Genomic DNA, 14,337 nt, shown 5'->3' on the forward strand with positions numbered 1-14,337 from the left:
GATTGCTGTTGGGAAATCCATGTTGGGACCTGAACCCTACAGCCAGCCTAGCGGGAGACGGGAAAAGACCTATCTGGGGAGCATTTGCTGCATGCAGATGTCTGGGCTCCTGAGACTGGGTACCTACCTGCCAGGAGGGGTTTGTGCAAAGGGTAGGGCAAAAGAGCCAGACAGTAGCGACATTATTTCTATTGTTGCTAGAGATTTCGATAATTTTGTTTGTTGTTTTGAGATGGGGTCTCACTCTGTCGCCCAGGCTGGAGTGCAGTGGCGCGATCTCAGCTCACTGCAAGTGCTGCCTACTGGGTTCACGCCATTCTCCTGCCTCAGCCTCTCGAGTAGCTGGCATTACAGGTGTCCACCACCACGCCCGCCTAATTTTTTGTATTTTTAGTAGAGACGGGGTTTCACCGTGTTAGCCAGGATGGTCTGCATCTCCTGACCTCGTGATCTGCTTGCCTCGGCTTCCCAAAGTGCTGGGATTACAGGTGTGAGCCACTGCGCTCTGCCTCAATAATGTTTTATAAGAGTATGGGGGACTCTTCTCTTTGGGGAAGGGGTATCTGGAAAGATACAGTATTAATGTTAGATTTTAAAACATGACTGAAACTTGGAAGAAAGGCTGAGACCAAAGAGGACAGAGGGTAAATCAAGGGAATGGGAAAGCTACTTGCATGGCAGACACATGCAGCATCTTTGGAAGAAATGAGAATTCATCTGATGATTTCCACAGGTCCCAACCCATGGGAATGAGCCAGGGAAAGGTGTCTCCAATGATCCTTGGAGGGCCCAGGCAGCAAACGGACAAGAGAAGCCCCTCTGGCTGCTCACAGGTCAAGAGCTGGAGCCAGAGTGAGGGGGGCTGCCCTGGAGGAGGAGACCCCATACCACCTGTCCCCACCTTCAACAAACACTATTACCTGTACATGCAAAATGCTGCACTAGCTGCAGAGAAGAAAAGAAACATAAATCTGATGTGGGGCCCCCAACAGGGGCTTGAGCCCAGCACACTTGTGTACTTCCATGCATGTATGTTCACATGTCAGGGGCAAGAGTTCTTAGGAGCAACTATTTACTGAGCATCTACGGGATGCTAGGTACTGTATCAAAAAGGAGGTGCTCCACTGATGGCTTCTAACCACTTTGCAGAAGAACCTGAAGTTGAGATGTGGAATAACTACAGTCACAGTGAGTGAGGAAACCAGGACCCAAACCCAGAGCTGACAGCACAGGCCCAGCTCATGACCCCCACACACAAATAACTGTTAGAACAGGTCAGTGTGGCAAATGTCAGGTCAGAGATACAGATGACAGCACCCTGGAAATTCAGAGAAGAAGGAAGAGAAGTCACAAAGTCTATTTCAGATGGGCTGTGCTTCTCTAGGCTTGACTTACAGACTGAACCACTCACTCACAGGAGAGGTCTGTGCCAGGTCCTGGGATACAAAATCCCTGCTCTCAACAAGCAAGCTCAGTGTAAGGGAGAGGCTGAGAAACAGAACATGGCAATACAGCCATGTTCTGGCAAGGCCAAGGATGTGGTTTGGGATCCAGGGGAGGGATTGGGGAGGTACATATAACCTCCCCGGAGAGTGATTTCACAGGGGCCAGGCTGCCTTTAGCTGGGGTCCATAACATAGCAGGCAGCTCTACCTGGCCCTTTCCTGAGACAGGACAACTTCTTCCTCCTGCTGGCCCTGAATAGGAGGACAGGGCCTCTGTGCTCAGCCTTCTGTGGCTCAGAAGTTGCTCCAGGCCACACAGCTGAGCCCCAGCTCTTGTGGTTTCCAAGGCCCTGCTCTCTCCACAGTTGCCTCAGCCTCTCTCTCCCTGCTGATGACTCACCAGAGAGGCTACAGCTCTTCCTTCTGCTTTCTGGGTGGAATGTTTTCATTCCCAAGATTGGGTGTGGGCAGAGCCAGGACCACAGGGACCACAAGGCTGTGTTGAGTCCTCCGAGCAGACAGGCAGACAGCGTTTCCTTGCTAAGTTCCCGCCAGACTCCAGAGCCAAGCCTCAGACAAGTGCGTCAGCTGTGTCCCCACTGGGAGGTCAGGCCTGCTGGGCCCCTTGGGAGGCCTTAAAACTGAACGCCATGCCCACGACTGGCAGACAGTGACTGACACTCTTGCTTCTTGTTCTCCTCCCCAACCTTTTCCTTCTTTGCCCCCGGGAAGGCAGGGCCCTGTCACCCAGGGAAGGGAATCTCCCACTAAGGGACTGACTACCCTGTGGGTACCCCCTGGGGCTCCAAGTCAGCCCTTCCCTTGCAGTGGTGCCCTTTCAGCAGGAAGAGGGCTGGGTCCTGCCATTTCAGCTGGCATCTCCAGGCCACCTCTGCCGCCTCCTCGTCCCTTTCACACGGGGTGAGGCCAAGGGGAGGCTTTATTCCCTCCTCACTCACCAGGAGCCCTGCTGAGCACTGGCATTCATCCACGGCACCGGAGCCAGCAAGAGCAGCTCCTTTCAAACCCCCAGAGAGAAGCAAAGCCTGGAGAAGGCCGTCCTCGGGCCCTTTGTTGGGGACTTGGTTCCCAGGCTTTTGATCTCCCAGGCTCCCTGGCCAGGCCCCACCGGAGCGACCGCCATAATACGGCCATTGTGACCCCAGCACACCAAGCCCGTGGTGGGCGTCCCTCTCCAGGCTGGCACCTGAAAGCCGCGACTGCCGGCTTGTCACGCAGAGAAGTTACAGTATCCTGAAGGAGAAGGGCCCTCCCCCGGGAGACACAATGGACGGAGGCCTGTGGGAGACCAGGGCCTTTGTGTGGGAGAAGTCGAGCGTGCTGCTGAGTGTACACGCTGGGAGGGCCCTGCAAACAGCAGGGAAACAGCCTGGAGACTTCGGGGACTTGAAAGGTGGGGCAAGGGCCAGCCTCTGAGGAGTCGGCCTTTTACAAAAAGTTTCACTACCCTCCTCCTCCTCCCTCGCCAACTGCCACTGTTGCAGAAAAGTGGCTGCTTTGGAGAGGGGAGCACATTCTCTCACTCCCATCATGGGCCTCCGACCTATGCATACCCAGGGGTGAGAATAGGGTGGCAGGAAGGGAGACCTCCCGAGAATCCTCGTGCAGTCAAACACGCGCGGGCGCGTGGGTGCAGTGCGGAGCCCCGGGAATAAACTGCTTCTCTGGCTCTGGCCACCTGCCCTGCAGGTGACCTGGAGACTGAAAGCACAACAGTACCTTGGAGGATGGAACGAGTTACATGCCAAAACCCTGGTCAGTTATCCAGCCTGAGTGGCGGCTTCTTAAGGGATGGCTGGCCCCTGCTGCCTGTGACCACGCCTACCTGCGACCACGCCTACCTGCGACCACGCCTACCCATCCTCCGGCCCAAGTGAGCCGCAGCAAAGCCCTCCCATAGGTTTAAGGGGTTTTTCACCTCCAACCTCACTCCTTAGTTTTTACTTCAGCCAGCCATCTCAACACCCCTCCCACAGGCAAAATAAACCTTTTACTAAGGGGCAGACCGAGGCCCCGAGAGTCCTCTCTTTATGTGGAAAGCCGTGTCCTCAGTCAGGATGGGCACCGCTGTGACCACTTTAGCTTCTTAGTATCCAGAGACATGGGGTGAAATGTCTGGCTTAGGATCCCTCTTGGGCTAAGGAACACCTCCTGAGCTGTCCCTGAATAAAGTCACCTCCTCAAAGTTGGCAGCGGGCAGTGGGGGTGGAGGTGATGACAGTGCACGCGGGGCAGCTGATAAAGTATCCACAACTCAAGGCTCTGTAATCCTGGCTCCACGTGACCTGAATCCTCACTTTCTTCCCCTGTAAACCTGGGAAGAGCAGTGTCTGCTCCATGGCCCAGCATCCAGCGCCCCCAGCACCATGTCCAGGACAAGGTCTGTGTCCAGTAGCTTCCCTTGCCATCAACTTCCTTGCAACTCTGAAGCCCTTTCAGTTCCTCTAACACTCCTTCCTCTTGCTCATCACCTCTCCTCCAAACCCTCCCAAGGTCCTCCCCTTGGCCTGGGGATAGTCATCCCTCTCTGTTTACTCAGCTAACTCATATTCATCCTGCAGGTCCCATCGCAGACATCATCACTTCCTCCAGGTAGTCTTCCCCGATTCCCTAGTCAAGGTGAAGTCTGCATGCCCTGGGTCCATGGCCCCTGTACTTTTCCCCCTCAGAGCAAGTGTACTCTGATGAGACAATGCCTTGTTTGTGACTTCTCCCTTAGGCTGTGTGCGCTGGAGGGCAGGAATGGGTTGGCTTCATTTACAGACAGCACCTCCCAGAGTGCCAGGACAGGGTCTTAGTACACATTTGCTGAAATAATTTAAAATTAACCAAAAGAGGGTCACATCCTTCCCTCCCTGCCCCTACTGTGACAACTCACCAGAGGCAGGGACTGTCCTCGGTACAAGAATAAAACCTCGAATCTTTACTTTATAATTTGGCAAAAATGTGCATTATTCTTATTTTAGTTGGCAAGCTAAAGCTATCCCCTCTTAGAGTGAGTCCTCACTGAACAAGCTTCCCAATCGACTCTTGTTCCTGGGATAGGACACCAGAATAATCCACCAAAAAATATGACTCTTGGGCATAAGGATTTATGAACTGAAGGCAGTTAAGACGCAGATACAGGAAGCTCTCTGTCCTCCCTCTATTTGCTTAAAGACAGGATATAGATGTATAAAGACAAAAGGTATCCCATCCCACTTCTACCAGGGAGAGCAAAGGTTAACCACTGAAGACAATTTTAGACCCTTATCAGCCGGCAATGGCACCAGAGAAACCTACATGAACAAGCCTCACTAACCAGCCCTTATCTGCCATCTATTTCCCTTGCCACAAGCTGCCTCCCCTGACTCCAAGTTGTTTTTCTTTGCCTTGCCACTTCTCTGGAAATTTAGTTTTTGTTGTTGAAGATGCTATATGAGCTGAAATTCAAAGCCACGTATTTAAGAACTACTAACTCCCTGGGTGTGACCCATGTGTGTATGAAACATACAATATTAATAAGCTTCTATTTGTTTTTCTCCTATTAATGTGTTACAGGGGTCTGTTCCAACTAAGAGCTTAGGAGGGTTGGAAGAAAAACTGTTTTTCTTCCTCTACACTGGCATTAGGCCCAAACAATGGTGGCATTCCTGCCATGGTCCAGCTAACTTGCTGACATCCTGACAGCTCCCTGGATGCCCCTGTCCCCCAAATTCGGTGAGCTGAGCCAGCAGGAACGTGGGCTCCAGGGAGACTGCAGCAACATGGTGCCCAGCTCAGAGTGGGGCTGCAGAAGGCTATTTTCCTTCAGTGTCATTGAAACTGGCTCGTTCCAGCTCCTGGGAGGAATGAGTGAGGAAGGGAGGAAGGAGGGAGAACAAACCAGCAGGCAGCAGGCTAAGGCCAGCACCCTCCGATCTGTGGTGGCTGTGGTTAAGCTGGTGTCTCCAGAAAAACATGACCAGGGTGGTGAAAACTGCCAGCTGGCCCTGGCTCTTGCTGTGGTAGAGAGGCCCAGGAAGGGGCAGGAACCTCACTGGAGGACACTCCTTTCTTTGAAGCTCAACCACTACAACTCCATTAAAGCGAGAAGAGGGGGTATCAGGTTCCCAATTTGAGTAATCCATTTCCGCCTCTGCATCTCTCTGTGGGTGCTGGCTCCCCTGGCCCCGAAGTACCGTCGCTGCCATCATCTAACATTTTTTGAGTGCCTACTATATGCAAGGCACCATTCCTGGGGACAGAATAATGAATAAAACGTTTCTGCATTGTGAGGGTTTATATTTCAGACAATAACTGGGTTTATTATTATTATTATTAGAAGCCTTATCATACAGCTATTTCTACAAAGACTGGTCTGAGAGCTATTTTGTATTATATTATAGAGATATTTGTACTGAACCCATCTAGACTGCAGTGTCACTGAGAGAAGGAACAGATCTGATTCATCTCCAGATTTTCCAAGGTGCCTGGTACAGAGCCTGACACTCACTGACTGCTAGGTTTACAGCCATCAAAAAACGGCCCCAACAGGATTTGTCCCCAAATCCAGGAGCCCCTTTCCTTGCCATGTGGTGGTACCTACAGAAATGGAGTGGGAGACAGCAGCTCGATAACATCTGGCCACGCATACAAGTTGGCCTGGCATTTCCAGTTGGTTTCAAAGGGAAATCCATCACAGTAGCTTTCTCTACTCACCCAGAGGAAGAGTGTAACAAAACACAGTTTCTGGTATCAGATACAGAAAGATTAATGTCCTAGGCACACCAAAATGATCAAAGCCACAATCAAAGATGTGGATCAGACAAGCACCACCACAAAGGCATAGTATCGGTTCTTGGGGAGGAATCATCAAGGGGTAGAGTTTACTGCAACCTCCAGAGGCCAGGAACATGAGTGCTTAAGATGCACAGATTTGCACTGACCCACACAGGAAGCAAAAGGCTGGGCACATCATCAGTGCTCAGTTAAACAGTGCTGGTGTGATCACCAGGCCTCTTGACAACTTGACAGCTGCACTCCTTACCCAGCGTGTACGTGGGGCCTGAGAAGCTACGGTCCCCGCTGATGCCTAGGAAAGGAGAAACCACTTGCTTCACCAGCTCCTCCAGTTGCAAATAACTCTCACTTGGGCCTGTGGGCTCGTGAACACTCTGGAAAATGAACAAGCAAGATACACAAAAGTCAGTGTTCATTGCCATGACCAGCAGGTTCTCATTCAACAAATCCTGACTGTCCTCCTCCAATGTACAAGGCTGTGTTGCTGGCAGGCAGCATCGCTGCAGTTAGAATGAAGGAAACTGAGGCGTGAAGCCTTAGTCACTCGCCATGGGTCACTGCAATTAGAACTGTGCATGGTTAGTACCACAGCAGCCTCTCCCATTGGGCCACCAATACAGCGTGGGTGTCCCACCTCCAAGGCTGAGATCTGACTGGTCTCAAGGACAATAATCTTATCCACATGCACTGGTTCATACACAGCAAGAGACATTTAACATACATAATGCACAGAGGTCTCCTGATAATGCAAAGAGGAAGGTCCTCTTATTATCCCCCTTCTATGGATGAAGAACTAAAGACCCAGAGAGCTTAAATATCTTGCCCAGAAAAACACAGCCAGTAAATGGCAAAAACCCTGGACTGGAACCCAGGCTATCTGGCTCTGATCCCCTCTTCTGCCACTTGCTAACAGGCTAGAAAAGAAGGGAAGAAAGAATATGGAAAAGTTCAGGGTGATAAGAGAAAAGGAGAATTCTTCTAGAGCCAGGAATAGTTTTAGCACCAAATGAAGAGCCAGTTAAAAACCTCAGCATGACAGAAGCCCTGAGTAAAGAACAGTCAAAAGCAGAAAGAAGCCAGTAACCAATGTTTTCTAGAAAACGGGCAGACTCCTAGGGAATTCAGCTTCTTGCTGGGAAGGACTCAAACATGCTGTCATGTTGAGGGGCTGCAAAGAAGCAAAGCCCATCTGGCAGAAGAAGGGACTGGCCAGGAAAGAAACAAGTCTCCATGGGGCTGTGCCCAGCCCAAGGGGTTAACATGTCAAATTCTCGAAATGGAGTAGACTGTAAATCACTTTCACTTTCAAAGTAGACTCCACTCCAGTGCAGTGTTTCAGGGATTGAAGGGGAAACTGGTCAGGTAATGAGTCAGGAAGGGCTGACTCCTGCAGGCTGGTGATCCCAGGGGGAGATGTAAGCTGCCAAGGAAACAGGCTCTTCCTTGGCCCCTTTTTGGTACCATCACACTGAGATGGGTGTGGCAGGGGCTGGGGGAGAGAGGACAGAGCTTCAGGAAATACAAGGAGGCTGAGGAGGGGGCTATGGTGCAGATTTGGAGGTAGAAACAGGGCCAGAAGAGATGCAGAGAAAATGAGTGGCTTCTCCCCCAAACCTTCCATACATGCGAAACAGGGAGGGACCACAGAAAAAGGAGAAGTGGCAAAAGGTGGGAAGAAAATGGATAATGAACACGTGATTTGGAGCTGGATGGTTTTCTCCCAGAAAAGTCACTGCTGAGAACTTGGCTTGTGCACAGCCCTCTAGCAAGGTGCTGTCCTCAGCCCTCGGCTTGGCTGCCAAACAGCTATGGAATTTGTGTGGTCCAGCGTAAAATGAAAATGCAGGGCCTCATGTTCAAAACTCATTAAGAATGTCAAATGGCGATGGGAGAAAATAAAAACAAGCTCAGGGTCCTCTGAGCACCGGCTGCACACTCTGCCTGGCTGGGACCCCTGAGAATGCACCATTCTTACGGTGGTCTCAGGACCTGTCTGCGTCAGCTGGAAGGGAACTGATCTTCGCACTGGTCTGTATCTCTGACTCTGCCTCTCACTGGGGCAGTCTGAAGACAGCGCACGTGGGCCCACTGTAGGAGTATTTGTACATTTTGGGAAGGGTAGAGTTGGGTCAGGGACACCGTGGAAGAGCAACAGAAAAGACAGAGCTGAAGGCCTAAGAGCTTCTTTCTCTGTAGTAGGGTCAGGTAGTTTTGAAAAATATCAGCCCCAGGTCTCATGGCACTGTGGAAAGTGCAGGTCTAGGGAGATAATGGACAATTCTAAGTACTGAGGCCCACATTTCCTGTAGCAGATATGGCCCCAGGGCAGTGCCACCTGGAAGTTTCATTCAGATCCAGAGGCCACCGCCCCTGCTGCTCAAGATGGACTTGGGCCAGGGAAAGATCCGAGTTCTTCACAGTCATACCCCCAGCCCCAGGCTCTAGAGCTCCTGGCGAGGAAGAACATGGGCCAAAGGCACCATTCCTGGGAAGCCCTCAGGGGAAGTGATGCCAGATGCCCTGCAGGAGAGTGGACGATCTTTAATGGTCTGTAGGGTGCCTGTGGGGCGTTTCCCAGTACCCTGGGAGACTGCAAAAGGAAGGCAGTAGTTGCCAAGAAAGGCTAAGTGGAGGCAGGAAGACAAGGGCTAAGGGATGGGGAGCAATCAAGCTCTGTTATCAATGAGTACAAGACCTTGAGAAAGGTCACCACTTCCTCTGAACCTCCATCTCAGCTGTGAGATGGGGAAAATAATGGTATAGACACAGGAGGAACTGCTTCCTTGCCTGACTTTCTGGAAATTCACCATGACCCCAGAGCTTCTCTGACTGTACTTCCCTCTGCCAAGAGAAGCCCTGCATGATGGTCACCAACATGGGTGTGAGGTCAGGGACCCAGAGTCAGTCCTGCTCAAGCTTCTACTATATTCCATGGCCAGTGTTTAATTAATACCTATTATGTGTCAAAGAGTGTGCTGGGTGCTGAGGGCTCAAGGGCAAGGAGAAAACATTGACCTGCCTTGATTAGACAGAGGCTTGAGGGGCCTGGAAAACAAAGTGTTCTGAGCAGGAGGAATGGTAAGTACAAAGATCCCATGGCAGCCAGGAGAAGCCAAGAAGACCAGAGCAGTGGAGAAGTCAGGTTCCAGGCAGGGATGGAAGGGTGGGAGATGCCGAAGGCAAGGGTATAGACTTGGGCTGTTTTTCTAAGATCGATTGGAAACCACTGAAGAGTTTGAGGCCGTCCCATGGAGAGCAAATTGGGGTGGGGACCAGAGTGCATGAGGGCAGATTCTCCTGGGCAAGCAGTCTCACCTGTCTTTGGGGACTCAGGGCTATGATGACAGCTTTCTCATATGGTTGCAGGGCTACCTGGCACAGGGCCCAGAATGTTGGATTGTGATAGGTGTTTTTCATTATAGACACAGGCCCTCCTGTTCCAGTAGTGACAGGTGAGAGCCTTTACCTGCAGGACTGGATCAATTCTCCTTCCCACAAAACCAAACAAACCACCACCACCCAAAACACAAAGGAATCGCTTCTCAGCCCTAAACTACTATAAACTGAAATGGGAAGATGGGAGCCCAACTTTCCGAATTTTCCTATCAGAATCCCAAAGGGCTCATTTTCAAGACTCCTTATTCAGGAAGCATGATCTAATTAAGGCTTCTCAGACCCGAGCCCCACATGCATTTTTCTATCCCCCTCCTTCTCCATCTCTTCCATAAAAATACTTGACCTGGCATTCCGGCCAATTACACCCACCCTCATCCTATTAGGCAACTCTTCCTCCTAATTATAGGAAAGGGGGAGAATGCCCAGAAATATGGCCCAGCTTCAAGGACTGAAACATAACACCAGCTGGGGGATGTGGGGGAAGGATTGGGGCCCCAATGCCTGACATTCCATCACTGCTGTGAGGGCAGCAAGGGGTCACCACTAGCCTGATCAAGGATGAAGCCATCTTCCCTGAGGAAGGGCTCAGAGCTAATGCTGCAGCATCTGAACCTGTTACAGAGATGAAGAGGCATAGCAGTCACCTCTTGGGGGTGTCCCTAGCCAAAAACCCTACTCTCTGAGAATTGTGTGGCCCCACCCATAGGAATGAGTTTGCCAAGGCCATGTTTATACTGCTTGATCTTATTCAAGGGTCATGGCTGATAGGGCAAAGAGGAATCATCTAGCCCAAGCTGGACCAATTCAATTATTTCCTCTGGGGAGGAAGCACAGTGTGCATAATTCCAAATCTTACTGCCTCTTCCTAGCTGAGGGACCTCAGGCAAGCACACAAACTTACTAGGTTTCATTTTCCTCACCTCTAAAATGGGAATAACAATGCCTACTTCATACGGTGATTGTCTGGATTATCTGATTAAGGAAACAACACACTTAAAGCCCTTGGCCCGTGCCTGGCACATAGCCAAGGACCAATAAGTGTTAGCTCAACTTCCTAGTATTGATTTAGAATTGGGATTGAGTGACACTAGGCAGCCACTAGCTAGTCTCTTACTGGAAGCACATCAACTGTGAGGTATCACATTCGATCAGGTAAAAACCAAACACAGAACACAAACCTGCAGGGAGAAAAAGACCAAGTCCAGGAAAGATAGACAAGACGAAGACAGACAAGGTAGCCCAGATACAAGTAGAAACTAGGAAGCAGAGGAAGGATGGTGGCTTCCTGGCCTGAGACAGCCTCATTGCTGGTTGTAATCCCTCCTGAAGTCCATCTGCCTTGGGAGCTTTCCAGGGAGTTCCTCATCTGCTTAAGCTAGGCCCAAGTGTATTATTTGCTGTGACTTGCAACTTGTGGCTCCCTGGCATCACTGGAGAGGGGAAAAGGGTATCTACTTCCTGAATGAAAGACTATGCTTCCTTCACTCTCCAGTGCAATCTTGGCACCAAGCACAGCACCAAGACCTAACAGGTGCTCAGTGAATGCACATCAGATGAACGAACGAATGAAACAACAAACTAAATAATAGCCAAGCTAAGGTGCTCTGGTCACTAGGTTCCTTCCCCCTTATCTCAAAAAGGCAGTCTCTTCCCTCGCTCCCTCCCTTGGCCTTGGGGCAAGGCTCCAGCACAGCCTCACCTGCAGGATGAGCAACATCTGGACAATGGACGAGGGCAGCTTGGACTGGGCCAGCAGCAGCAGGTCACCCAGCTTCACCTTCAGCAGGACCAGGTCTCGGAAGCCCAGCAGGGAGATCTGGCGGATAGTCAGCTCCTGGCCCTAGAGAGGACAGAGAAGGGAAGGCTGTGAGGTGAGATCTCACTGAATCTGCCACCGATCATGTGAAGCTCAAGACAACACATGTTTACATAGCACCAAAGATAGGATGAGGCATCTGCAAGGGCCAGTGTGTCTTTCAAAGAGCCAAAGACCAGGCTCCTCTAGAATTAAAATGTCATTAAGATAAGGCATGACTACCTAAATGACCCAAAGACAATACAACCTGCCTACCTAAATGACCCAAAGACAATACAAGGCACATATAATCGGGGCCACACTATTATAAGTGCTATAAGTGGTTGGGAAGGAGAGAAAGAGAAAGATGGGAGAAACAAAGAAGATGATCAATACTACCTCCCTACATTCAAGGCTGTTTTCCCAACTTCATCTATAATACATCTGAACAGCTATCATACAAATAAAGAAGAAAAACATGGGACCTCTTAGATTGTTGTATAAATACCAATAATTGAGGAAGAAAAATAAATAGGAAAGTAGGAGGAAAGGGATTTGTTCAATTGTTGGGATGCAGTAGGGAGCAGAAGGTGAAAATAATAACTATCAATAAGCTAACATGTATTAAATTCTATGTGCCAGGCATGATTCTGCATAGTTTAGATGTAAACAACACATGTAATCCCCACAACCACCCTTTGAGATAGGTACCATTATAAAACTCATTTCGCAGATGAAACACCCAAACACCCAGAGAGTTACTATAATTCAACCAAAGTAGAGCTGCTTTCAAACCCAAACTTCTTGATTTTAGAGCTCCTCAAGTTTCCCAAGACCAAAAGAGAAAGGAAGGTACGTTTTTCAGACTCTCCTTTGCACACATATACACAATGCACACTAAAACTCAGTTGCTCTTGGTAGAGCCAAACCCATTTCACAGATGAAACATCCGAAAACCCAGAGAGTTACTATAATACACCCAAAGTAGAGCTGGGTTTCAAACCCAAACTTCCTGATTTTAGAGCTCCTCAAGTTTTTCAAGAACAAAACAGAAAAGAGGGTGCATTTTTCAGACTCTCCTTTGCACACATACATACAAATGCACACTAGAAGTCGGTTGTTCTTGGTAGAACCAAAGACATCATTAGGGTACCCTCCCAAGCTGATGAAGGCTTAAGGATGTTTTCTATTTCCTGCAACTCCATAGAGTTTTATAGAAACATGGTCAAGAGTGGTTTTGCTATCTCCATATCATCCCCTGATCCCCCACATCTAACAGATACACACAATCACCACCCATACCTTTCAATAACATAAAAAATTACAGAGCTCACATTATGTTGAGTGCTTTAAGTTATCTTATAATGAGGGACTTTGATTGGGTTTTATTCCTTCAATATGTTTTAAAAGTTGGCCAGTTGGTACTACCTCTGTTGGATGGATTGATGGACAGAGATGCTAAGGCAACAGGAGAGAGCCAGCATTAGGCAGCATTATTCTGGCCAGGTCCTGGCTCTTGGTCCTGTGTGATGCTGGAAGCAGAGGAGACATAACCAACTTTTTGTTTACAACCTTCCAGGGAAATGAACAATAGAACTGTCTGATTTAAACTATAGAATGTGGGAAGAGAGAAAAAGGAAGACTGGGGCAGGCAACCTTCTAGAAATTAGAACAGCAATTCTGGTGGGAAGGAAAGACTGCAAGGCAAAAGGAAACAATTCTAGGACCTCCTGCTCCAACAACTGCCAAATCACTTTCCAGAACTGATTTTCTAGGAATTCCCTAGAAGGTCATCAAGGCATCCCGAAGGACTCTTCATTCCCCAGAACTGCACTCCAAATAGACAATTATTTTGCCTTACTGTTTTTGGTTTTGTATTTACATCATAAAACATTTAAAGGCAAAGATTAAAAGAGATCAGAAAAAAGGGCTTAAGGTAAAGTTACAAGTCCTCTTCGTCTAATCTCTTATTCTCACTCCACACTGGTAACTGCTCCTTGAGGTTTTTACTTATATTCTGGATTTCTCCAGAAAGCTCCTATATCCACAAAACCACACTACCCCTCCTACTGTTCTGCAGCTTGCTTTGGTTCACTTTGTATATTTTGGAAATCTTTTCATACCAGCACATATTGACCTACCTCACTCTTAAGGCTGCGTAATATTCTACCACTGTATGAACACACTCTGTGTAACCAACCATCTCCTGACCAAGATGCTTTCATTTGCACACGTGTGTGTGTGTTTCAAACATATTTATCCATGCCATGTTGGGCATATTTTGTCAGCATATCCAGATTATTGTCCTGCAAAGGAAAATCGCTCAATCCAAATATGCCTTTAAAAAGTCTTTAAAAAAATACTGCCATGTTGCTCTCCAAAAAGACTGCATCCATGTGTACTCCCAGCAACAGTGTATAAGAGATCCTACTGTCTCACACCAACTGGGAGGATGATTTCTTAAGTAGGATGATTAGGAAAATACATGTCATGACCCCACTTAGGCAACTCTCATGAGCTGTGCCTACACTTCCATAACAGTGCCAGTATATGGTAGATATTCATCCATAACAGTGCCAGTATATGGTAGACACTCATCCATAACAGTGCCAGTATATGGTAGACACTCATCCATAACAGTGCCAGTATATGGTAGACACTCAACAGTCATCCATTGTCAACTCATCTGCTCAGCCCATGACACAGGAAAACCACGTCCAAATAACTGGATTATCTGCTGTGATTCCAACACATTTTATTGTACAGAGAATAGTAATGATAATGATATTGATGATGATGATAATTGTTAAGCCCTTACTGTATGTCATATGCAAAATTAAGTGCTTTTCATGTATTATCTCACTTACTCTTCTTAACACTCCTGTGAAACAAGTTTTATTATTTTCTAGAAGAAAACCA

General features: G+C 48.7%; 1 protein-coding gene across 6 annotated transcripts in view; it reads right to left on the minus strand.

Annotated features, from left to right (window-relative positions):
* Window positions 1-14,337, minus strand: part of PRR5L (proline rich 5 like) — a 96,088-nt gene that overhangs the window by 7,333 nt on the left and 74,418 nt on the right. For 5 of the 6 annotated variants that reach the window (XM_030917609.1, XM_030917610.1, XM_030917613.1 and 2 more), the window contains 2 exons: window positions 11,323-11,463; window positions 6,475-6,601 (listed from right to left, as the gene is read on the minus strand). In XM_030917609.1, coding sequence (XP_030773469.1) covers window positions 6,475-6,601; window positions 11,323-11,463 — 268 coding nt within the window. The remainder of the gene's footprint in view (window positions 1-6,474; window positions 6,602-11,322; window positions 11,464-14,337) is intronic. The other variant, XM_030917615.1, reaches the window with a different exon arrangement.

This window comes from Rhinopithecus roxellana, chromosome 15 (assembly GCF_007565055.1).
Source record: "Rhinopithecus roxellana isolate Shanxi Qingling chromosome 15, ASM756505v1, whole genome shotgun sequence".
Taxonomy (NCBI): domain Eukaryota; kingdom Metazoa; phylum Chordata; class Mammalia; order Primates; family Cercopithecidae; genus Rhinopithecus; species Rhinopithecus roxellana.